General features: G+C 37.1%; 1 protein-coding gene across 1 annotated transcript in view; it reads left to right on the top strand.

Annotated features, from left to right (window-relative positions):
* Scn2a (sodium voltage-gated channel alpha subunit 2) overlaps nt 1–27,180 on the top strand; it is a 72,713-nt gene that overhangs the window by 18,531 nt on the left and 27,002 nt on the right. Inside the window, 6 exon segments of the mRNA XM_051167151.1 lie at nt 3,703–4,050; nt 8,249–8,381; nt 13,098–13,336; nt 15,969–16,142; nt 18,094–18,450; nt 19,789–20,268. Of these exon segments, the coding sequence (XP_051023108.1) occupies nt 3,703–4,050; nt 8,249–8,381; nt 13,098–13,336; nt 15,969–16,142; nt 18,094–18,450; nt 19,789–20,268 (1,731 nt within the window).

The raw sequence follows: 27,180 nt of genomic DNA, 5'->3' as shown, positions 1-27,180 counted from the left end.
TACCACTAACTATTCTTTCAGTTTTCTTTTTAGATAATCATCTTTTCTTCAATGATGTTTGTAATATTTATACCACATCTATAAGTGCTAAATAATCTCTTGAGTAGGGAAGATATGCACTCTTGGCTATCTTTCGTTTGCATCATGACAATAGGTTTATGATGTTGTTGTAACCGTGCCTGTAGTGTGAGCAATGGTCCAAAGAGAAGCGTGGAATTCTGGTTGGCCCATTGGGAGCCTGTTTCTTTTTTTCCAACTGTGGAGAAAAAGAGGTACCTTTATGATTGGGTTACTGAGATTGCTGGCTCTAAGAGCTATGGTGGGCATCTTGCCACATATAAGGAAGCAACCTGAGCTGACATATGGAGAAAGGCATGGTTTGGTTATTTGTAATGTAGCTAGTTGTCATATATAAACTCTGTTCTTAATGTACCTTCTAATCATGAGACACATGTGTGCACTTTTATTAAAATATCTCTATCATCCACCCATCTATTTACTTATCTATCTATCTATCTATCTATCTATCTATCTATCTATTATCTATCTATTATCTATCTATCTATTATCTATTATCTATCATCTATCTATCTATGATGTACTTTAACTTAACATATAAACTCTACTAAAAGTGTTACATATGCATGAATTTTACTATATTTCTTTTTAATCACTTTTATATCTTTCTTTTTGAGCTAGTGATAAACAATAGGCTGTTAATTGTGGTAGGTAGCATTGTTGTAGTGGCTCGAATGAAAACGGTGCCCATAAGGGCTTATGTTTGAATACTTGTTTCCCCATTGGGTGGAACCTGTTGGGAAGGATTACAAAGGGTGGCCTTGTTGAAGGAGGTGTGTTACTGGGGTGGGCACTGAGGTTTCAGAAGCCCCTCTCTATCCCCAGTGTGCCTTCTGCTTCCCGTTTGTAGATGCAGATGTGAACTTTCAGGCACTGGTTCTTCTGCCTATCATTTGTTACCTCCATTCTGCCACCAGAAACTCTAATTCTACCCATTTCTACTAGTGTGATAAAATACCATGACCAAGGCAACTTACAGAAACAACTAAGACACTTTGGTAAGAGGTAGGGATAGGAAGAAATGACTTCTTTAGAGGGACAGGTATGTCTTCTTAAATGCTCTTTGTTTTGTGAATAATGAACAGACACATAACACAAGAGATTATTTAGCACTTATAGATGTGGTGTAAATATTACAAACATCATTGAAGAAAAGATGATTATCTAAAAAGAAAACTGAAAGAATAGGTAGTGGTATTAAGGAATATAAAAATGTCATAGGTAAAAAAAAATTTATTTGGCTTTAAGTCAAAGAGGAAAAATATCAAACTCATATTAAATTATAGAATTTCTGTTATTTCTGTTAATAGTTATAGATATGCAATGCAGGATAGCTTAAGGAAAGAACAGAACTGTTAGATTATATAACTAATGTCTATAAATAGCATGAGCAAGTGTTGAGGTTTGATTTTACAGGGGTTACAGTTACAGTCAAGGAAGAGATTTTGAATGTTAAACAGTCTTGAAACTGTGACAGACTCTGGGGAATTTTGAAGTTAAACTAAGTGCTATAGTACATTATTTTAAAAATCTGTGTTATTGGGTTCCTTATGCTTCCACCTCCCTTCTCCATCCCAATCCCTTCCAACACCCCAACACCAGGTAGAAGAGAAAAGCTTGGCAGGGAGGAAAGGGAGTGTAGTTCTCCTTAGCTACTTCCTGCTGGCTAAGGATGTAGTTTCTTGGGGCAAGTCCAATCTTTGTTTCAGGATATCTCCGTCTTCTTGTCAAATGGCATCCAAGCAAGCACGAGCAATGGACGGTGGGGGAGGGGCATCGTTCCTCTTTCTTGGAGCCCACCAACACTCTCTGAGGTCTGGCATTTATTCCCTCTCCAAAGTCCTCAGAATTAAACTATCTCCAGCTGGCAAAGAATCCCTCTCAGAGCCCACATGAGGCAAATCGTTTGCTGCTGTGAACAATCTGAATCAGCCCCATATCCCACATCTGGGATTAAAACAAAACCATGTTTACATAACGTAATTGAGTTTTTATAGACACTAAAACTTTCCACTGCAAAATGCATTTTGTGTTTTGATATGGCAATAAACCTAGAAGCACCAGAAAGTGGAATGTGGTTGTTTGGATAAAAATGGCCCTTGCAGGTTCATATATATATGAATGCATAGTCACCAGGGAGTGAAACTATTTGAAAGGATTACAAGGATTAGGAGGTATGGCTTTATTGGAGTAGATGTGGCCTTGTTGGAGAAAGTCTGTCATTGCAGGTGGGCTTTGAGGTTTCAAAAGCCCATACCTGTCCCAGGCTATCGCTGCCTATGAATTGGGATGTGGCTTTCAGCTACTGTTCCAGTATTCACAGGCATGCTGTCATGCTCTTTGCCATGGTGATTATGAGCTAAGTCTCTGAAACTGTAAGCAATCCCTCAACTAAATGCTTTCTTGCATAAGAGTTGCCTTGGTCAGGGTGTCTCTTCACAGCAATAGAACAGTGATGAAGGCAGAAAGTTATATGTAGGGACCCAGGCTTAACCATGTCTTTATTCACATGTCAGTGCACGTTTCTCCCATGTGTGTAGCATGATGTCCACTGTAGCTCTTAGACCCAGTAATCTCAAGGAACCTAGTTGAAAAACAAAACTCTTTTTCACAACAGATGGGAATGCAAGTATTGGTTCTCAGTGGGCCAAGCAATGCCCCACGCCTCTCTCTCTAAACCGTTCCATGCATTATAGGTCTGAAGGGCTCTAGTTGGCTGGACTTAAGACGTTGCCCTGATTCTAGAACTGGGGATTGGATTAGTGCATCAGAGATTAAATGATTCAACAACTGAAGAGCTATCCCTAAGGAACAGGGTGCTATGAACAACAGAGAAAAAGATATTAGGAAAATGAAAATGTGCTCAGCAGAGGTTATAAACATGGACTAATAGGGTAGGGGAGGCAGTTCGTTCTGTAAGTCTATGATGGCCACGGAAAGAGCTTGATATAGAAACGGGCCATCATTTAGAAACCACTAAGTGACTGTGATCAGATTCTTATTTGAAAATGGGTTTTCACTAATATCGTGTTGTTCAGATTTCTTGAGGCAGAAGAGTAGAAATCAGGAAATGAATCATGCAGTTATTTCAGCTTGACTTGTTTAATTTATTCATGAAGGCCATTATAAAATATGCAAGGGGAGGGAGAGAAGACACTCCTGCACTATAATTATGCAGGTCTACCAGCGAGCCCACTTTGATTTTCCTCTAGGGAGGATCTGCCTCAGGGTGTGGTCACTTGTGAGCTCTTTCTGCATCTATTTTGAGCTTCAAAAGGCCTCAATGTAGGTGTGTGTTTAATTACTTTCCACTGAATTGTTAAGTGAAATTCAGTTCTAAGAGAACGGTCTAGCAAGTACTGCTGTTCCAGGCCTCAGTAATAATACTAGACTGTGTTGTGGGAGTGCTTCTAACTATGCAAAGAAAATGACAGAACAGGAGGAAAATCAAGGAAGAAAGTAAATAGAAGGGGTGAGCTCCTGGTGTAGGAAGGGAGCCTTTGGCTTTTCCCAGTGATTTATCCTGAGATAGGCAGCAGGTGTGAACCTGATTGCCACACCATTTTCTTCTGGTACAGGTTGTTAATTCCCTTCATCTCTTTTGTCTCTTTTGGTTATTTCTAGTCTTTATTGAGCATCCGAGGCTCCCTTTTCTCTCCAAGACGCAACAGCAGAGCAAGCCTTTTCAGCTTCAAAGGTCGAGTGAAGGATATTGGTTCTGAAAATGACTTTGCTGACGATGAACACAGCACATTTGAGGACAACGACAGCAGGAGAGATTCCCTGTTTGTGCCACACAGACATGGAGAAAGGCGTCCCAGCAATGTCAGCCAGGCCAGCCGTGCCTCCCGGGGGATACCCACTCTGCCCATGAATGGGAAGATGCACAGTGCAGTAGACTGCAATGGTGTTGTCTCCCTGGTTGGAGGCCCTTCTGCGCTTACATCTCCTGTAGGGCAGCTACTACCAGAGGTGAGGCCCGTTAAGACTGAAGCTGAGGGAACAGGAGAAGGGACACTGGTGCAATCAGAAATGTGGGTTTTGATTTTGACAGATGATAAATTTACTGAATCTATTATTCGGAGGCCAGGAGTTGGTTGGTATTATCAAGGTGTGAACTTATGTTGTCAAAATCTTTTACACATTTCTACAAATTAAGATCACAAAATGAGTTTCATAGAGTTATTTGTTCATTATTATTATAAAAGTCTGAAATTTAACAATAAAAGCCAAATTTTGTATATTTTGCTGTATAAACATGTAACTAGTACAATTATGATTATTATAATTATTGATTATTATGATTATTATTAGATTTTTTTGAGGCAAGGTTTCTCTGTGTACTCCTGGCTATCCTGAAACTCTCTTTATAGACCAGGCTGGCTTTGATCTCAGAGATCTGCTTGCTCTGGGATTCTAAAGGCCTACATCACCGTCACCATGCCCAGCAATATGATTATAAGAAATTCACGTACATTATTTTATATATATGCATTCCAAATGTTTTGCTATCCTGTTTCTTTAAAACAACTTCACCCTTCCACTTGCTGTAATGATGGCACTAATTATATCTAAATCCCTTCGTTCACAATTCTCTTCACATTTGCATAGTGTAAATGCCTAATCCCCCAGCAACAACTCAAATGACACAGCCACCCTACATCTGTAAAGAGACTGCTTGAATAGCACTAGCTAGAGTCACATGTTAGATCCTTTCTAATAGATTTCAACTTTCATATTACCACCACGAATTCTTGTTATACGCAAAGCTGCCCCAAATCAAGCATATGGAAAAGACGTTCAACTTAATAATATATATCAGGATGCATTATTGATTTATCCTTTATAAAACAAGACACTCTTCATGTTGGCAGTGAATGAAATATTATTTGGCCTTTATAAAATACTTCAGTCATGTTGTCTGATCTCATTATATATGCTGGTCTGGGTTAAAATCTCCTTTGTGTAATTACTTTTATGTCACTTTATTTTTTAAGTGGACAAGACCATTAGGGCTACATTATAATGGTCCAGTTAGTTTTCAGTCCCTTCTTAGAGGAGCATCTTGTCTTGGAATATGACAATAGCTGTTGTGCATCACTGACTTGCCATGGCCTCTCCTCAACTTTTCCTCCTAGGGACATTTCCAAGTCTCCTGGAAAAATGGCAAGGCACAAAATGGTAGAACTTTGCTGTGGAGTAGACAAGAAGAATTATAAGGAGTCACATGTCTTTAGAAAAATAATTTTAGCCAGCTATGTATAACACATTGCCTAGAACACTGTGGGGTTAATTCATCGAACCCTCACAACTGCCCATTATAATACTTACTAAGTTATCTCCATTTTACAGAGGGGAAAACTGAGGCCTGTGCATCCTCAAGCTAAGATTTGACCCCAGATATGCTGTTTCTAAGCCCTACTACATTCCATTCATAATGAAATATAATATTCTGTTGAATTTTCTTAAGTGAGAACATATGAGTAAGAAAAAATACTTCATTTTAAATCAGTGTTTCTTTCTTTCTTTCTTTCTTTTTTCTTTTCTTCCTCCCCCTCTCCCTTTGTTTCTTGTTTTTTGCTTTGTTTTTTGAGTCAGGGTTTCTCTGGGTAGCCTGGCTATCCTGGAGCTCATTCTGTAGACCAGGCTGGCCTCAAACATACAGAGATCCATCTGCCTCTGCCTCTAGTGTGCCAGGATCAAAGGTGTGTGCGCCTATCTAAACCAGTGTTTGTTTTTAGTTCTCAAAATTAAAACACAGTTTAGTCAAACTACCAGAGACTCATAAAACAAATTAAAAAATCATATACATCAGCATAACCCTTACCTAGGGTATGAATACGTGTTATGACGAAACGGGAACACTGATAAAGGAAGGTGGGGAAGACACTTGAAGACAGAGCTCTGTAAGTGCTGTTCCAGTGAAGCTACTACAAACCAAGTTCTAGTATATCTGTGTGATACTGCAATGTTACTCTTGATGAGTAGATTAAAAAACAAAAACAAAACAAAGAACAATAACAAAAAACTGTGTTTTTAAAGCTACGTTTCAAACTCTCTTAGGCCATTCTCAGAAATGGAAATTCCAATTTTTCTGGCTATACTCAGAGCTGCTTAGAGTGAGGCTTTGATGAAGGACCCTAAAAATCCTTTTCTTATGAAAATCTCACATAGTTCCTGAATCCAAAAGTAAGCTCATCACAGATCTTAATAGCAGTGGGGTAAAAAAAAAAATCCCAATTTCATTGAATACATGTAAGTACGAATCCATATATGAGAACCACCCTGGCATTAGTCAGGAGTCATCACACATTTACCCAATCAGAACATAAAGACAACATCACAAAGGTCAGTTCAGCCTAGCTGGAAGCCAAGCCTATTGTAACCTGGTAACCTGTGCACATCCGCACCTTCACCGTGGAGTCAATGCTTTGGGGAAGGACACTGTCCTGTGGAAGAAGTTGGAGGGACACACAATTGGCAAGCTTTGAGCTCCTGGAGTGGGGACATGCAAACAGAAAACAAACAGGGGCAAGCAAATGGCATGTCCCAAAGCACACTATTCCCTGTTGTTTATACCTACGTTCCATCAGGACAATTTAATTTCAGAAGAATCATCTGAGCAGTATTTTAGAGATTTTGGAACCTATCATCAAAACTTACCTAGATCTGAAACTTTCGAAGTGTTTTTGCCTGAAGAGATGGAATAACATTTATGTGACCTCTGATTTTTCCTTAAAGGACCCATCCTAAAGGAAGTGCAATATTGACATTGGGGGAGCCCACCATTCCTTTAATATAGTTTTATTCAAAGTGAGGGACTTGGTTCAGCTTGCCCTTTACCTTGAAGCTAATCTGAGGTGACTACGTGGCTCTTTATCACCATTCATGACAACATCAGTTGAGCTGAAATCAGTTTTGAAATACATAATTATGCAAATCAATAAACACAGAAGTTATACTCATTGCCCACATGCCAGTGAGGTCCAGATTAATAAGCGTACACTTATCTTGCTGTTTAACCGAGCATGGCTTACTTATTACCAACTCACTCAGACCTGCATGTGAAATGCTTGAGATTTTTCCTTGGTTCTATGACTGTTAATCTTTGATGTTCTGAAGTAGGAACATGTTTCTACTGATCGCCAATCCTGAGGAGCTTATTTTAGAGTGGGGAAGAATTGGATCATTGTGTTATTGCTAGCATCCGAACACCTCCACCTGGCATGTCCCGAGAGTTGCAATGTCTAAGTAGCTCATCTGTGAGTAGAGGGATTTTATCAGTATAAGATGAAAATATAGGTTAGCTAAGATATATATTTTTTAAACATGGATATTGACAAATGATAACTGCCTCAAAAATACCCACCCCGAAGCATTTTACATACAGAGTTCACATTTCAAGGGAACTATTATGGAAACGTATTGGATAATGACTTTTTTTCACACCTGTCTGTAACAATCTCAAGGAAAAAGCATTTCAGTTCGAAGCTGAAGGTCACAATGGGTGAGATGCTCAGAGTTTACCCAGTGGATATTAATTTTGGTCCTTCCAACTCAAATCTCTAGCATGGAGAGAGCTCACTCTGGCAAACTCAGCCATCACAGAAGACTGGGGGCCTGATGGACTTTCAAGAACAATCCTAATATGATAATCCTAGGAATGAGCTATTGTGGTCTACGTATGAAATGTACACAGGCTCCCATGTTTCCATCACTGGTCTCTAGCTGGTATCACTATTTAGGAATGTTGTGGAACCTTACTGGGTAAAACACAGAGTGGGGTGGTGGGTCGTTGGGGGTGGGATTTGAGGCTTTGTAGCCTGGTCCCACTTTCTGCTCACTGCCTGCTTCCTGAGTGTAGATGCAATGTGGCGAGCCAGCCCCATAATGCTGCTGCTCAGCCTCCTCTGGCTGCTGCTGTGTCTTCCATGCCATGGTAGGCTGTACCCACAAGAAACTTCTGTGAATCAACAAAAGAAAAGGGTTTCTCCCTTGAGCTGCTATTGTTTGATATTTTACCACTGCAGTGAGGAAGTGAAGCACTGCTTACACCCGAGAAAGCATGGTGAACTGTTGGTTATGTAGTGTCTACAATCAGAGTACTTTGCGGCTTGTCACCACCAAGATTAGTGATTATTTCATTGTCTGGAATTTTTTTTTATTTCAGGGCACAACTACTGAAACAGAAATAAGAAAGAGAAGGTCCAGTTCTTACCATGTTTCTATGGACTTGTTGGAAGACCCTACATCAAGGCAAAGAGCGATGAGTATGGCCAGCATTTTGACCAACACTATGGAAGGTATGCCAAATGTTTCCACACCATGGCTGTTTGACAGCAGGCTGGTAATGATGTGACAACCCTTGGCTAAATTTCATAACAGTATTTCCCAACCTAGCTCCATATCACCACTTCTTTTAAAAGGTGAAGTCAACTCAGTGTATAGCACATGGATTCTACTCTTTTGTGTAGATTTTTAAACCAGCCTCTAAGAGACTGCTACAAATTCTGGGTATATTTGGAATACAACTTCCAGAGCTTAAATTCTAAACTCTTGAAGTTTGATGGTGGCATTAGTAACAGTGTAATGATTTCTGCTGATCACTAGGGCGCTAACACATTTGACGTTATAAAATATAACAAGCTACCACAAGTTAAAAAATTTACTGATTCAGTAAGAATTTTAAATAGAAGTGTAAATTAGGGTGTCATGTTTCATTGAAGTTGTATTCAACATTTTATAATTCTACTATTGTTCTCTTCTTTCTCCCTTCTCTGTCCTGCTCCCTCCTCTTTGTCTCTCTGTGTCTCTCTCTCTGTCTCTGTCTCTCTGTCTCTGTCTCTGTCTCTGTCTCTGTCTCTCTCTCTCTCTCTCTCTCTCTCTGTGTGTGTGTGTGTGTGTGTGTAAGTGTGTCTGTCTGTCTCCATCTCTATATCACTGATGAAATATTATATGATATCAGGTTTTACTGTGTTTGAAGATTGTAACTGAATAGTTAAATACAGCATTTCTAAGGTTGGATTTCATACTACCAAAATGAAAGTTTGAAGAACAAATGAATCTTTGATCTCTTCTGGGCTCTGCCACAGGTGAAATGTACTATTGTATTATTTGAGTTTCATTTTTTCAGCTAAAATGAGAACTGTAATATTTAGCTGTTATAAGGATTAAATAAGGGGAAAGCAAAGCACCTCCGTACTTTGCATGCTGAACACTGCCAGCGGATGCAATGGTTATTAATTGTTCTTTTGTGCTACATTTGTAAATTCATGTGGATTTTTTTCTTCTCATAATAAGTGAAATCAACAACAACTGTCAACTTCCATAAGTGGAAAATATATTCTTGGAAAATATATTCATGTATAATCGCCTCCCCATCACCCCGTTACCCATATCTTCCTTATTTTTCCTTCTTACTTCATAGAAGATGTATTCTATCTCTCTGATCTGTATTCCCACATATGTGAAAGTATGTTGGAACATGTAAGTCCAAAGGGAAAGCTTAGAAGGAGGAGGATAAGGGTGAGAGAAAATGAGTGTGTGCATGACTTTATTTTTTTTTTTAAACTCCTTATATACAGCGTATCTTAATTGTATCTCCACTCCCCGCTCTCCTTCCCTGGCCCTCCTCCCAGTATATCTCCCTTCCCAATTATAGTTTCTTCAGAGACTGGGTAGATTCTTGGAAGGAGTATTTTTAGACATAATGCAAAAATCTTATGATCTCAGTATCAAGAACCCTGAAAGTCATAACCAGGAAGAAATTACCATAATGGATGGCTCTGTCATCTTAGACAAGACATTGGTGCAAGGCCCAGTTTTGTTAGCGTCCTCATCTTTACACTGACTTCAATGGAATATTAAACTGTAGCCCATTCTTCCCTGCCCTTGCCTGCCTAGCTCACACTCCTTCTTCCCCCAGCTGCCAGTAGCTTGCTCCTCCCTATCCCTCCAGGTAAATCTTTTGAAGAGTCTCTGGTCTTCAGCTCCTTGCCAGAGCAAAACCACTGAGAGGAAGGGGCCAGTGGTTCTGCTTCCGATGTCAGCAGCAGGGCTGCTCCCCAAAGCAGGAAGTAGAGAAGGAGCCAGGGTAAGTCTAAACCGACAGTCACACTTTACACTTCTATTAGTGTTATAATGTAAGGAATAACTGAAGGACAAAAATATCCATCAAGCCATTACAAACTGGGCTTGTCAACAAACTGGCATCCAGTACACCGAACTTCCTCCATGGAAACATGTTTCCTGGAGTTGGCTAGGATGAAAGGGCTATTGTAGACGAGGAACAACAGACAACAATACATTTTGTTTTTAGTATCTCCTTTGATTTTGTGTGAATGAAGTTCATTTTTATGATATAATTGGTGATATATAGGATGAAAGCCTGATATTTCTTTACTTAGTTACGTCTGAACAATTTGGATGCAACACTGGCCAGAGTTAGTTGGCAGCAACCTTCTGTGCATAACAGGAATAGTAAAGTTCACTTTGACAACGTTCTGTTTGTTCCCACTAATGCTGGGACAGTGTCTTAGTTGTTATTATCTGTTTATTTAAATGTGGTTTCTTCTAAAATTTGGTTCACCTTCCCTCTCATGAAGCAGGCTTGTTAATGCGGCTGGCAACTTTGGCTTTCCTTCTTTTCAACTACAGCCAACTCTTCATTATCCAGCTTAATGCATAATTCTACTTAGCGATGAGCAAAAGTTATTTAAAGATTCAAAATTGCATAGAAATGTTTCATGGAGACACTTTGGATGTTGTGCATGTTAAAAGTACTGGAGGGATCAAGAGCCAAGAGAAGATATAAACTTAGCTGCCGCTACCGTGAAGGCAGGAAACCCCCACAGGAATAATGGAGAAGTGGCTGTCGTCTTGTCTTGGGCACTTTGCTTGTTCCAAAGTGGGAGATCTTCCTTTGGGGAATTAATAATTGAGTGGTTTTATTTTAGAATTTAAGGCAACTTTGCTCCAGCTTTTTCTAGTGTCAAGACCACCAGCACCTGCTAAATTTTCCCTTTGAATGTTTCTCTTCTTTTATTTTCCTGTGCTATGCTATTTGCTTTTCTTTTTCTACTAAGTCATAGCTTGTATAAATTTTAAAACATGGAACGTGTTCTGATAGTAGATAGAAATTTTGCTGCTTCTCTTCTAGTATTTGTTGCAAGTTATGTAATCTTTTTTAAATTTCCTGTATAATCATGAACTTGCTTGGGAGTATTGAAAGCATCCATAAAGTAATAATGCATATATAAAACAAATAAATAAAAATGGATATTAATTTTATTTGTGGAATTTTCTTCTCTGACATAACTAAAATATTCTTTATTGCATACCAAATTACAATGTTCACTTGAAGAATTTTGGTATCCAAAGAGAAATTTGAAATGTCTAGCTTTAATAGAATTCCACTAAAACAGTAAAGAATAAATTGATTTAAGGAAGTGATTAACTTTATATCATAACCAAGTAGCAAATTTTTTTTAGCAGAACAAATATCTAACAAGATGCTTCTCTATTTTCTATGCTGTCTCCTCCTTTATAAATTTTACTTCCCTGTAAACTGTATCAGTGGTAGAGAAATACCCTGGTTTCTTTATAAATTTTACTTCCCTGTAAACTGTATCAGTGGTAGAGAAATAACCTGGTTGCTAAAATAACACTGCTAAAGTCACTGGTCAGAGACCACATGCCATAGAATGAACGAAAAGAAAAGCCTCTTTCTGTTGAGTGCAGGACAGGATGGTCATATGTTTGTCAGAGCAAGGAATTTTCTGCAATGGTACTGACAGAAACCAGCAAATTTGACATCCTTTCCCACTGAAGACTCTGCTAAGTGATCAGTTTACCAAAGAAAGATGGAAATGACAATTTTCTATTTTGTAGTTTCCCAGAAGTCATTGTCAATGTTTACCAAACAGACATCATCTAGATAGTCTCTGAATTGCTTAATTTTATAGGAAATAATCAAAACCCCTGTAATCAATTCTCAAAAAATTTAATACTAGGGTTTTTTAGCTTAAATCCTTCTTAAAAGCATTGCATGTTTTTCTAACTTTTTTGGGGGGAGGAGGTTGGTTTTTTGGATTCTTTCATTTTGTTTTTTTCAAGACAGGATTTCTCTGTGTAGCCTGGAGGCAGGTTGGCCTCCAATTCACAGAGATCTGCCTGCCTTTGCCTCCTGAGTGCTGGAATTATAGGCGAGTGCCATCACAACCAAACTTCTTAACATTTTTAGCATAACATTTTATGCCATGTTTTTAATACAATAGTTACATATTTCTATACATTAAAATAAATAAATAGAATGGAAATATATGAATGTTCTAGTTTAAATCTTGTATATTTTTAATAGAGCCTGAATCTCATTTTATAAAGTGTTGGTGTACTAGCAATGAGGACCCTAGTTTATTCAGTTAATTATTTCCTCTTTTTTTTTTTCTTGTTAAATTGGTGTATGGAGAGAACAGGAAACTTGTTGAACTTAATATAGATGCCCATGTAACTCAAACTTATTATTAATGTGAGTGTTTTGTAACTCAGAGTCCATTAGATGTGTCTCGTTAGAATCCCTCCAATGACATGTAATCCAAGAAACCAAGGTTCCATGTGACTCACTGAGGTTATTACGCTGTCTCTGGAGGAGCCTTTCATAGCACACACCACCCCTCGTTCTATCTGCAATATAGATGAACATGTATACAATGAAAGCTCTCCCATTTTCTTTCCTGTAACCTTGTAAACCATTATTACTCTTTTTTTTAAATCAGTATTGCATATAGAGTCTTAGATAATGTTTATCTGAGAAACATTGGAAATCATACCAGCCTTTCTATGTCTACCCTTTCTGTGATCGCAGATCTCTAGGGTTTTTTTCCCCTAGCTCTTTCATGAGATTATCTTATCTTTTAAAATTGCCTTTAAATTATTTTTAATGAATTACTCTCAACTTAAACCAAAGACTGATTAACAAAAAGTAAAAAGATTTAATGAGTACATTTTTTTTTCCTCCCCAGAACTTGAAGAATCCAGACAGAAATGCCCACCCTGCTGGTATAAATTTGCTAATGTGTGCCTGATTTGGGACTGTTGTAAGCCATGGTTAAAGGTAAAGCACGTTGTTAACCTGGTAGTGATGGATCCATTTGTTGACCTGGCCATCACCATCTGCATTGTATTAAATACCCTTTTCATGGCCATGGAGCACTACCCCATGACGGAGCAGTTCAGCAATGTGCTGTCTGTTGGGAATTTGGTAAGATTCCTTGACGGTTTATCTTTCTACTGGGTCCTACCTGGTTTTTTATTAATTTTATTTATTAATATTTTGGGTGTCACTGCCAAATAAGATATCATGGTTAACAAATTGACCATGTTAACCAAAGACACCAAAATTGTTTGCATCTGTTCTTAAGCATAAAAATGGGCTGCTACACTTAAACACAGAACAAGGGATTTAGAGGTTTTATGCGTAATTTAATTTAGAAATGAATTTAGATAGCTTCTGGATTATAATGATAACTGCAACCAGGCATAATGGCATATATCTGTAATCCAGCAGTTGAGAGGCAAAGGCAGGAAGATCACAGAGTCTAGGCCATCTGTGCTACATAGGGAGACCTTACCTCAAAGCAAACAAGGAAAGGAACAAAAGCAAGATTAGGGCCATCTGGATGGCTCAGCAGGAAAAGGAGCTCTTCACCAAGCTTAATGACCTAAATTGTATACTTGACCTCAAAAGGTGGAAAAGAACCAACTTCTGTAAGTTATCCACTGACCTTTCACATACATCCATTCTACACATGTGCTCCTCCAAACACACAAGAAAATAAATAAGTGAAATGATATTAAAAACAAGGTTATACAAGGAACTATGGAATATATATGCATGTAATATATATACATATATAAAGTGAAATGCTTATTAAATTCTCATGAGCATTATAAATATAGCTTAAAGTATAATATACTTCTTAGACTTGAATTGCATATGATGTATATTGTTTATTTTATTTCTGATAGATCTCAAGTGAGTCAATTGATAATGTGTGTGCAATGATAACATATTTTATATCAAGTTCTGCATTAAATATCATGTACACTTTATCTCTTTCCTTCCTTCCCCCTTCTCAATGAACACCATTTTGATTTAACAATTCACTTGAGAAAAAAAATTGCAGAACAAAAAGTGTTCCTGAAGGAACCTTTTTCAATGTTTTCTGGCCCATTGGGTAACTACCTTTAAGTAGCCTGAGGAAAGGAAATTTCACACAGAAACAACTTGCTTGACTTATAATTAGCCTTTACCTTGGACTTGAACTGTCTTATATCACGATGCCATCAAAAATTATGATGAAGGTTTTTAGCACATTAAGCTTTTGATTGGTTTAATAGATACGCAGCTATTACAATTCACTGAGATACAGACAAAACTTTCTGATAAGGCTACAGTCTAATTTAGTTGACCATTTATTTACAAATCAAGCTAGATTACAGTTCACTATGTTGGTGGCAACTTTGGGTCATACTTGTTCTCAAATAAAGAGACTGCCTTAGGACAAATTAATTTTATATCAATGTAGTAACTTGAAAGGCCAGACCTAGTGAATTTCAATAGTACACACAATCTTAAAATATGTTGGAGCTTAAGAAAATAATAATGGTAGCAGGCAATGGGAAACGAAAATGCTGAAAGAGTTGATTGGTTGATAGAGGTGATATTTTTAATAGAAGAACGGTGACTGTTGTTTCTATACTGCAGACATTAGTAGTATAGTTTCAACAGATTGAAACTATAGGTCACTTAAGAAAACAAATACCTCACGAAGTTCAAGAAAGTTAGCTCAGAACAGGGTACAGCCTCAATTTACCAAGAAGAAGTATATCAACTATGGATTTAAGCATAATAGAATGGGTAATGAGAGACAAAAAAAAAAATCAGGTTGGCTAAATTCAATCCCTAGTGAGACGTAGTGAGAGCGAAGGGCAAGAAAACATAGAGTACATGGAGGATAAAGAAGGTTTGAACTAGTTGTATAAAATGGAAATGGAGAGCTGGAGAGATAGCTCTGAGGTTAAGAGCACTGACTGCTCTTCTAGAGGTCCTGAGTTCAATTCCCAGCAGCCACAAGGTAGCTCACAGCCATCTGTAATGTGAGCTGATGCCCTCTTCTGGCCTGCAGCACTCTATACATAATAAGTAAATCTTTTCTAAAAATTGGAAATGGAAAACAGTGATTTTATTTTCCAAAATTAACAACTGAATAGCTGGGCGTGGTGGCGCATGCCTTTATTCCCAGTACTCGGGAGGCAGAGGCAGGTGAATTGCTGTGAGTTTGAGGCCAGCCTGGTCTACAAGGTGATTCCAGGACAGCCAAAGCTACACAGAGAAAAACTGTCTTGAAAAAAAAACCAAAACCAACCAACCAAACAAACAATTGAAAAAATCTTCACTATCCATTAGGCCACTAGTGACTATGTTTATTATAGTCTCTGTGAAGTCTCCTTAGGTCCAGTATCTTCTGCAGAGCCATGGAAGGAGACCAACCTATTATACTTGGCAACTAAACTCTGTGCTTCTAGGCAAACACTTGTTGAAGTTTTGTAGGACAAAACAAATCAACCACAGCTGAGCACAGTGTGTCTGGTGCAATTTTGTATCAAAATCAGGGTGTTCATTTTATTATCTGAATGTACACTTTATCACTTGATAAACCTTAAATGTTATGAACACTTAAATATTGGGTTTAATATAAACATGCAGAGGCATCCATTTGTTGAATGCAAACCAATCTTTAAAGTCCAGAATCTGCGTGTGATTTACTGTTAGTTACAATGCATCTTTTGGAGAGCAGGCATTCCTGTAATCAACTGCATTTCTCATTTAGGTCTTCACTGGGATCTTCACAGCAGAAATGTTTCTCAAGATAATAGCTATGGACCCATATTATTATTTCCAAGAAGGCTGGAATATCTTTGATGGCTTTATAGTGAGCCTTAGTTTAATGGAACTCGGCTTAGCGAATGTGGAAGGATTGTCAGTTCTCCGATCATTTCGACTGGTAACTAATTAGCAGTATTTTTGCTTACTTTTGAAATTAATTAGTCTTCTTTCCTTATAACAGGTGTGACATATTTCACAAACATAATATTATTTGAAAATGCAGTACCCTTCTTCTGAGATGTAGTTCTTCCTTTATGAAAGCTTTGATAAATATACTGTTTAATTCCAATGAACAGTCAAATGGCAGGTTTAATGGAGAATGAAGAAGAGGGAGTCATGCAGCAGTCCAGATTGCAATCACCACAGGCAACACAGTTATCTGATTTGTGTAACCATGTGTGAGGCTCTATTGGGACCTTCGGTTGCCTAGTTTATCCCCTGGGGAGCTCATACTTGGAATAGGGTATGTGGAGGAGGAGAATTAAAAGACAGGTCTCCTTGAATATTTTTCCTTTGCCCATATCAGAAAGTTATCAAACCTTCTCTTTGAGAAGCACCGCCTATAATGTGTTGTGATAACTTGAACTTAGTTATCTTTCACTTGATCTTTGTACTTCATAACTATTGACGTTTTAAAATTGAAAAACTACTTACCATTTGACTTTTTTTCCAATTGTTTGTTTGGTTGGTTGGTTTTGGTTTTTTCCAGATAGTGTTTCTCTGTGTGGCTTTGGCTGTCCTGGACTCACTTTGTAGACCATTCTCTTGAGGATTTGGTGTGTTTTATTGTGTGTGTTCTGGCTGTGGTTTGGTTCTATTCTCAACTAACAAAGGTTGCATATAGTTACCAGAGAAAGTTTCTTGTAGGTGATTTGCTGTGCAGCTGATTAATCCTGAGACTTTGATTTGATGTCTCTTTGAGACGTCCCTTATGAATTTTAAAGTTCAAATTTGAGCTGAGATCTTTAGAACTGTAGTATTTCTCCCCAGGCTCCAACAAGAGTCATGGATCTACTTTGAAACTATAAGTATGCAAGAATTACAGGAAACAATTATAAATAATTATATGACAGGTTATATGGACAATGAGCTGGTAAGAACAATGTTTAGTAAGCCTTTGTGATAATTAACACAATGTAGGGAACAAGGGATTGCAGTATCATTACCATCTTGCATAATGTACCAGGCTCATTTTCATAAATTCTCTCTTGGAATGAATTAAACAGTCTGGTGCTTCAGCTCACTCCTTTGAGTCACTTAGGTGTCATTAAATACTGCACTACTGTCTGTCTGACATTTACTTAAGCATCACAAATAAAATGCTGCTGCTATTTAACTGACAATGGCGCATTAGGGGCCTCTGCAAACCAATACCACTGATTTGTCAGGTACAGTGGCAAGGGGATATGTACACTCTGTGATGACTTCATTCTTAAGTTACTGAAGACATCAAAGTTAAAAAAGTGCCCCTTTTAGCTTAAGCCTCCTTCTAATGTAAATCCTAATATATACAATATCCATATATATATATATATATATTAGACTATAGATAAATGATAGATAGATAGGATGGATAGATAGATAGATGATAGATAAATAAATAGATAGATATTCAGACAGACAGACATATAGATGATAGATCTAAATCATGAAAAGCTTCCAAGAAATGAGTTCACCATTCTCTTTTAATTTATGTAGTGTGTGGCCTACATCATGATCCTTTAACTACACTGAAAAGCATTTCCACTCTGGGCTTTTAAATAATATCTCCACTTATTTGAAAATGAGTCTCTGTAAATTAACCTACATGAACTTTAAATGCTTAGTTCAAAACAAACAAACAACAATTTAAAAGAATAATTCCTGAAGCTTCAGGGGTGTGTGTGTGTGTGTGTGTGTGTATGTGTGTGTGTGTGTGTGTGTGTGTGTAGTATTTGTTATATTTGTTAGATAATTCTTCAGCACATGAATAATCCATCATTCTATAATTGAGACAGATTTGTTATATATTTCTGTTGATGCTTCTGCAATGCAAGGCATTAACAATATCTTTACCTTATTTTTTCCAGCTTAGAGTCTTCAAGTTGGCAAAATCTTGGCCCACATTGAACATGCTCATTAAGATCATTGGCAATTCTGTGGGTGCTCTGGGAAACCTGACCCTGGTGTTGGCCATCATCGTCTTTATTTTTGCCGTGGTTGGGATGCAGCTGTTTGGAAAGAGCTACAAGGAGTGTGTGTGCAAAATCTCCAATGATTGTGAACTCCCCCGCTGGCACATGCACGACTTCTTCCACTCCTTCCTGATCGTGTTCCGTGTGCTGTGTGGGGAGTGGATAGAGACCATGTGGGACTGCATGGAGGTCGCTGGCCAGACCATGTGTCTTACTGTCTTCATGATGGTCATGGTGATTGGGAACCTTGTCGTAAGTAGTAAAAAACATTTTTCTCTAGTTCAGTGATGGATAATCTGTTTTTTAAACTGTTTGAAGAACATTGTAGGTCTTAGGGAGAGTTATTTTGTATTGAGTTCATTTTCAGTTGTCTGCTACATGAGATTTCAAGCGCCACATGTGAATTAGACTTCTGTAATTTGCACAACCTCAAAATGTCTCCTGAGCCAAAGTTGTTCTACATAATTCATACATGAATCAAAATGTTATGATGTTGCTGTACAAATATATATCATTATATGTTGATCAAAATTAAAATGAAACAAGAAAACAAAGCCCAATATGGGACATTGTATAGGATATAGATGAAAAAATTTTATAATCGACAAAAATATTACATTAATAATCCTTAAGAAATTAAATCCAGAAAAATAACTGTGGCACTATAATTTAGTTTTCTCACAGCTAAAAATTCAAAGTATTTAAATCTAATTTTTCTTAGTTTTCATCGAAGTAAGAAATTCAAAGATGAGTCAGAGTAAAACTTAACTGTATTAGTAAATTTCTGAAGTAGAGGGACCAGTAGGTCCTGGTATGACTGTCAGGGTTCCACTTTTGTATGAATAACCTTTGTATTTGGTCCCTTCTGAATTTTATTTTGATTCTATGCTTGAATAATCAAGGGCTGTGTCAGTCAAACCCTGATAAAACACCACAACAGTCATGTTCCCAACAATGCCTTGATTCCTAAATAGCCTGACTTGTCTACAGACATAGAGATCCATGGTGTCGGCACAAACTTCATTTTTAATTTAACATTAACAACACTGTTCTTGTATAAATAAAACACTTCCTTATGTGTTTACATTCTTGCATAAACTATTAGCAACTACAAATTTTAAGCAAATTCAGAATGTTGCTCTAGCAATGAATACATTTTTCTTGAACTTAGCAGGTTACCAAGGTGAAAATGGTTGCAATGCTGCGGGAGCCAAATCACATTAAGTATACAGGAGTTCTATTTGGTTCTAGGTATAAAATTATAGTAAGTGTTCAGAGCCCTAAGAAATACAAATTATATGTTCAAAATAATAAGAGTCCAAAACAGCATGTTTCTTTTACTTCAGAGCTTTCTAGATTTTTCTAAACGTAAAGTTAGTATTGACATTTCGTGCATGGTAGCATGGGAATTTTAAAATGAACCTAAAATAAAGACTGTGACTAGTATTTGCTGTTAGGTATTCGTTTATTTATACTTTGCTGTGTTTCAGGAGAGTTTGTCTTTAACAGGTTATATGAAGACAATTCCACTTCTTCCAACTGAAGGAAGAAAAACAGGCTTCTGATCTCTCTCCCTCCACTCTCTCTTAGGTTCTGAACCTCTTCTTAGCCTTGCTCCTCAGCTCTTTCAGCTCTGACAACCTTGCCGCCACAGATGACGATAACGAAATGAATAACCTCCAGATAGCCGTGGGGAGGATGCAGAAGGGAATCGATTTTGTTAAAAGGAAGATTCGTGAGTTCATTCAGAAAGCCTTTGTCAAAAAGCAGAAAGCTTTAGATGAAATCAAACCCCTTGAAGATATGAATAACAAGAAAGACAGTTGTATCTCCAACCACACGACCATAGAAATTGGCAAAGACCTCAATTACCTCAAAGATGGGAATGGCACGACCAGTGGCATAGGCAGCAGTGTGGAGAAGTATGTTGTAGATGAGAGTGACTATATGTCCTTCATAAACAACCCCAGCCTCACTGTGACTGTTCCCATTGCTGTTGGAGAGTCTGACTTTGAGAACTTAAACACGGAAGAGTTCAGCAGCGAGTCAGATATGGAGGAAAGCAAAGAGGTAGGAAGCTTAAAATAAATGGGATGTTCCGGTATGTATTTCTGTGGCCTTCACATCTGTTAGCTATTTTATATTATATGTTGCTTTCCCATAAGAAAATAGGAAATATCTACTGTAACATTTATATAGTAAAGATGATTGATAATATTAGATTATTGTGGTTAAGCAAATGTTTTCATGGCTTAATTCAAATAGTCACTTGCCAAACTCATAACATTAATATGCATTTCTAAGCATTTTAAAAATAAGTTTAGCTAATACCTCAACACGTATACTTTCTTCTTTATATTTCACTACAATAATGGTTTCAGTGTGTACTAAATGATAACTAATAGGAAAATGGTTCTTATTCTTATTTTATTATATTCTTGTCTGATAGTATTTAGTTCTGCCAAATCTATTAATTTGTGCTAAAGTTGACTTGGACCTTGAATTGGTGATATTTAGTTTTGTGTTTCCTAAAGTTGTTTTCTTTCTTTCTTTCTTTCTTTCTTTCTTTCTTTCTTTCTTCCTTCCTTCCTTCCTTCCTTCCTTTCTTTAAGAAAGAGAGGTTGGTGATAGAGAATAGTGCTAAATACTTGTCCAACCCAATTGAGTATGGTCAGCCTGATGACACAGAAAAGCCTCCATTTGTTATTGAATGCAGATTCTGAACTGGCCCACTCAGTGTCTTCATCACATGTTCTTTGACTTATGAGATGACTATGAACATCAATGAATGCTTATGCTGTATTTTGTAACTAACTGAGTTAAAGGGGACAACGAGGCACCGTCTATTTTTCAATGTCTAAATCAATTTCTTCTTGAAGGGTAGATAATTGGATAGACTCAGCGGTTGTGCAGTTGTTAGAATTAAGTGCTCTTTTGTGTCTTCTCCAAATTCACTTGGTTCTTTATCAGCTTTCTGGAGTGCCTTGAATATATTATTTAAAATTCATGCCCTAACTCTGGGGGCTTTAACTTCTCTGCTATTTTGATTATATTTAATGCAATTTCTGTTATGAGTTGTGAATGCCTGTTCCTCTTCTTAACTTTTTGAATAATGTTGAATCCATGCTAGATCAATAATCTTTCAAAGAGAAATTTTGTAGTATAATATACAGTGACCTTCACTACTGACCATTCTTACTTCTCACAGGGGTGAGACCAAGCTGGTGCCATCAAGAATGCCACCCTGGTGTTTTTTAAGCAGCCAGAGGCTCAAGCCACCACTTTTACCCAGGTTACCCAAGCAAGTTGTGCATATATAAATATAATCAGTGTCTAAATGACTTGACTGGCCTGCATGTTACTCAGCTACGTCCCTTGCCCATCCATTGGCAGTACAATAAGAACATGCACAGCTGCTCCTAGGTTGGGTCATATAAAGCATGGTCAGGCAAGGCTGACAACCCCAACTTTTTTTCTTTTGTTTTAAGGGAAATTAATTTAGTTGCTAGTTTATTTATATAGAGTTGAATAGAAAGTATATACTCATTTAAGAGTGAAAGTGCATGCCTTTGCAGATTTTATAACTTCCACTTAGAGTCACAAATTTGGAACATGCTAACGGCCCAGAAGAGGATTGTAGGTGCTTTCTAAAATGCACTGAAGAAAAGCTTCTGTCCTCTGCCTCTTTGTTTTTGTATTTGTTTTTTTCTAGTACTTTTCAAATACATCCCCAGTAAATGTGCTTTGTTGGTAATATATTTTGCTCAGTGTCTGAAGTGTAATATGCAAATTAAAGCAATCCCTCATCCACATGCAAACTTCCCAACCGATTTACAATGTGATAATAATGTAAATGAATGGAGTGTTTGCATTTTGCTGCTGGCAGCAAGGGTATAATTTTCATCCACTTCATTTAGGGAAAAGGGCAATGCTTTATATAGCAATTGACCAAAAGCCTTTGCTTTTAGAATGATTCTCTTGGAGATTCTGTTTATATTTACTCTTAAAATTCCTAGAAGGAAAGAAAAGGAAATAAGTGTACTCGTACTCCAAAAGTAAAAATAAAAAGGAAAGGGACTTCTACCTATTTTTATATGATGTGCTCATTCAGAAAATAGATCTGAAGTCCATAGTCCTCATCTTCTTTACTCATGGTGGCTTTATTTTTTGTCCTCCCTTCTCCACAGCACCTGTCAATTTTCGCTCATGACATAGTACTTACAAACATCCTGCTCCTAAACACCTTCATAGAAAGATCACAGAAGAAAAAGAAAAAAATCACAGCAAGAACTTGTCTCTTTGTTGATTTTTAAATGAAAGAGCCCCCATATTGTGTGTAACTAGTCTGTGTGCTCTTTTTACTTTCACTATCTAACACTGAATTCACAATTCTGTGCACAAATATTTAAACCAAATCACTTCTTCCAGTCTTATCACTTCTGTAGACATGTTAATAAAATACTTTATCCCTTAGAATTAGTGACAAGAAAACTATAAAATAAGTCATATTAAAAGCATGTTAAGCTTTTTTGAAGGAAAGAAATATAACATTATTAAAACATTGCTAATATCCCTTATTTTTGAGAAGTGAGAACTTATATATCAGAAGAATAGTGTATAAAATATCTATGACACAGGTTCCTCTCTTCTCATATACTAATTCTTCATTATTGTTAGGGTCCCTTGGTCTCTGAATATTCCATTTTCCAATTCCTTTAGGGAAAGGCGCTTGGAAGAAATGACAGTCAGGCACACAACCTTTTGAAGCAGTGAGGCAGCATCTCAAGAGTAAACATGTTGAAATACAGATCAAGCAACAACTGATTCTTACAATTTTCAGTTTCTTTTTTGAAAAGTCTTTTACAGTTGCTTTTAGAAATATAGCTCAACCCTAATATAACGTACTAAATTCCAATATGGAAAGCACGAAGGATCCAAAAGTATGTAGATCAGATCTGAGCACGCATTGGTGGTGATGGTATCACTCGTGATTTTTGTAATGAAACAAGTAAGTCTCATGGGAAAGATTTTCAGTAGGGTAGTGAAAAAGCAAAAGAAACGTTCTACATATCTGCAATATCAGACCAAAATGGGTTAGACACATTGGTAACCTACTGAGAGTAGGGCATCACAATGTAAATCCTTTTTCTAAGTCCAAGAAAGATATTTAAGTATGTTATCTATGGTTTGAAGTTTGTAATAAAATATCTACCATAAATAATAAAGTGGCTTTCTGGGTAAATCACCATAATGAATATTTTTTTTTTGTTTTTGTCACCTTTCTAATTGAAAAGGTTAATATCAACACTTGCTTTTGAATGTTAATGTGTCCCCGTAGATGAGAGCCCATCACTAAACCAGACTATATCGTCTGATGTTGCAGAAAATAACCTTTAGCATATACTTTCAGTGCTAGCATAAGGCTCCAGGAATAAACAATTGCCATTTTTTGAGACCAAAGCAATACAACATGGGATACTTGATTTCATCTGCATTTGAAGTAATTAATTGTGTTTTTGAAATCTTATTGTATTGTTATTAGTAATAAATTAAGTTAGAACATATTTTATTATAAAATTTTGAAAAACACTAATTACATTTTTTTAAGTAGCTAAAATTCATGATAATGAACAAATGTTCACATAAAAACAATGTGAAATACAGTTTTCCAAACTTTCCTCCAACCAGGACTTAATCATATTTAACATTAATTATATTCTGGGAGGAGAGGAGAAAAGAAAAAAAAACATTATTTATATTATAAAGGGTTATTAGTTTAACACACAACAGTTTTATAATAATTTATTGTTAATATAGAAAATACAAGTTGAAAATATAATCTTTACAATTAAAACATGAAATAGTAGGACCTGGAGCAATAGCTCAGCTGGTAAAATGCCTGCTGTGCAGGCAGAAGGATGAGCGTTTGGATCTCCAGAGCTCAGGTGAAAGCCAGGGACACAGTGAGCATCTGTAACCCTGGATATGGGTGAGATAAAGATGGCAAGACTTTTGGTGCTTTCTTGCTACTCAGCCTCTCCAAATTATTGAGTCCCAGGTCAAGTCGGAGACCTTGACTCAAAAAATAAGTAGAGAGCAATGGGGGAACGTAAATATCAACCCCTCACCTTTACATACACACACATACGGACACTAACACACACATGCACACACACTAACATGTACATATGCACATGTCTACATGAACATGTACGTACAACACACATATACACCCCCCCCCTAAAACAGGAAGTAAAGTAGTAGAGCATTTGGTATTTATTAAATCCTAAGTGAGACATGACTCTTTCCTGCTCAGCTTATACAATTTTTGGATACCTACTGAACAATAACATCATTGATATGAAGAGTTCATCAAATGTGGCTTTTACCCAAACATGTTTTATATTTCTGATTATGATTGATACTGGTTTATATAGCACCCCTCTAATGACTACTCTTATATAATCTTTCTATTATCCCAACCTTGTGTATTATTACATAACCTTTTCATGCACCTGTATCTTATTCATGTCTAATGAAGCAAATGCTATCTAACAGTATCATTCTACCAATCTATTCCCTCATAAGGGAATTTAAACATTTCAATATTCCCAAAGGGAAATACAGAACTCATCAGACTGTGTCTATGTGCAGCCCATTCATAATTTGCATTCTTACTTTGCAGCACTTTGCAGTGTGTAATGATCAGACAGGGGCACTACCAGATAGCTTGTAATGGAAACTTCTCCATGAGTTACCCATTATAATATACACGTGACAGCTCTAAGTGGAAACTTGGCATTGTGGTCAGGTGCATCATAACTAGGAATGCCTCTGAAGTGGATTATTTTTATCTTCTTAATTTATTTTATTTCCTGGGATTTTTAATATATTTTAACCCACATATTTTATTAAAATGATGACATTGAACCCTTATTCAACAAAATCATTGACTTGATATGAAGAAAGTTTTTAATATTCATTATTTTTGTTGTATATCTTGAATATGATTTATATAAGGTTTTTATTCATGAAATATTACAATGGATATTTTCTCCTACAACATTAACACATATAGGAATTGTGAATATGATTTAAATTGACACTGTGGTTCTTATGATCATAGAAATCACCAGTATCATAAACACTATCTTAAACCTATAGTGTTGAATCATATATTCAGTGTACTAAACGTTTCAGATTAATTAAGGTTGAGTTTATTTGTGAGTCAACAGAAAAAATTTCCCAGAACACTGTAGAAGAATAGAGTACAAAAAGTCTAGGGCTAGCCGCTCATTAACTCTGACATTGACAAGGTGAGTAAGCCCACTGGTAGTGGTGTGATGCCTCATCTCGCAGTGCGGTCTTTCTTGTAGTAAATTAAAATGGCAAATGTAAGTACACATACCGACGCACGTGGAGACACTAAGCTTGAGAAAGTTGAGAGTACACCTGCTCCTTCGGGGGTCCCATTCACCCTGGAACAGCAGATCTACATACTTAGTATAAAAAGAAGGGAAATAAATTTAAAACAACACAGCATAAAAACTGATTCAATAGTCAATTTCCTTATAGCTGACCTTGCAAAGTCTTCTTAATTATCAATTCTTGGCAGCCTGGTTTTCAGACAGCACTCCCAATTTCAAGACTTGTTGATCGTCATTCTAACACCCCTGGGTCTCTGAGGAATCTTGGTAGTCTGCAATTAATTATATCTCTTTGAATATGGAAGAAGCAGAAGAAGTCCTTAGATGCTGAAGTCCATAAACAGAGCTCAAGGTCGCATCTGTAATCAGTGGACGGAATATGCTAATGACAACAGCACAGTCTTCTGCCCCGCCCCACCCCATACCCAAAGTTAAAACTAGTGATGGGCATATTCTAGGAACAAAAATACATTTTAAGTTTCACTTTGTGTAAAATTAATAACCTGACTGTTGAAGTTCATTGAAAAATTCTACAGTTGCTTCTTACAGGTACTAAGGTGCCTCATTATAATGAAAAGGAGTTGTGTATCTTCTATTTCACAATGATTTGAAAGAGAGAAAACACAGAAGGGCCTTGAATAAATTTTTCACAGATAACTCCTGTAAATATTTTCCAAAAGGATAAAAAGCACATCAAGAGAATTTGCCTTTAGATTGGGACCCTTTGAACTCTGAATAGAGTAAAATGTCACTTTTCTAATAGTTCTTTAGTTTCAACAAGTGATTGAAGGCAAGTGATTGTCTTCATGACTTGTTCATTCAGTGAAAAGCAGATGGAGACTTCAGAGTGAGCTCCAAGGGTGGAACGGTATTGGTTATTGCCACACCCATACTATTTGCGACCCCAAGCGTGTTGACAAGACTTCCATCTCTCTTTCTGAAATATTTTAGCCTATGCTTCACTGAAGGTCAAAACTGAATGATAAATCATGTAGAGTGGTGAATACATGAGCCAAAGAAATGATGGAATGGAAGAAATTAGGAACTGGGGGGACTCATACAAGGGAGGAAAGACAAGGGTGGTAAAATTGTGAAAAACTGAATGGGTACTGGTGACACAGGTCTTTATGACATCGATTAATGTATTGGGAGCCTAGATGTGTGACAGTTGGCATGGTAGCCGGTGTTTCGTGGATCCTATGAAAAAGTTTGATAAACGTGAACCAAGGTTGACATTTTATGTGGTGATTTCTCCTAATGATAGAGTACGCAGACTTCACTCTTGTTATGACGCCCTTCATTTCTATATCCACCCATCCATTCATTCTTAAATAATATTTACTACCCACTACACACCTGCTACAAATTGTATTAGTTAATTTTCCTATTGATGTGACAAAATACTCACAAGGAAGTGTGGATGTATTGCAGCTCAGAGTTTGAGGACAGAGTCCATTGGAAGGAGGAGGTACAATAGCAGGAGTGTGTGAAGCATCTGGCCACATAGCTTCCATGGCCAAAAAACACAGAACAATGACTGCTGCCTTTCAGCTCA

Source organism: Acomys russatus, chromosome 24 (genome assembly GCF_903995435.1).
Source record: "Acomys russatus chromosome 24, mAcoRus1.1, whole genome shotgun sequence".
In the NCBI taxonomy this organism is placed as follows: Eukaryota; Metazoa; Chordata; class Mammalia; order Rodentia; family Muridae; genus Acomys; species Acomys russatus.
Note: the sequence above shows the minus strand (reverse complement) of the source record. Positions and strands in the feature narration are given on the sequence as shown.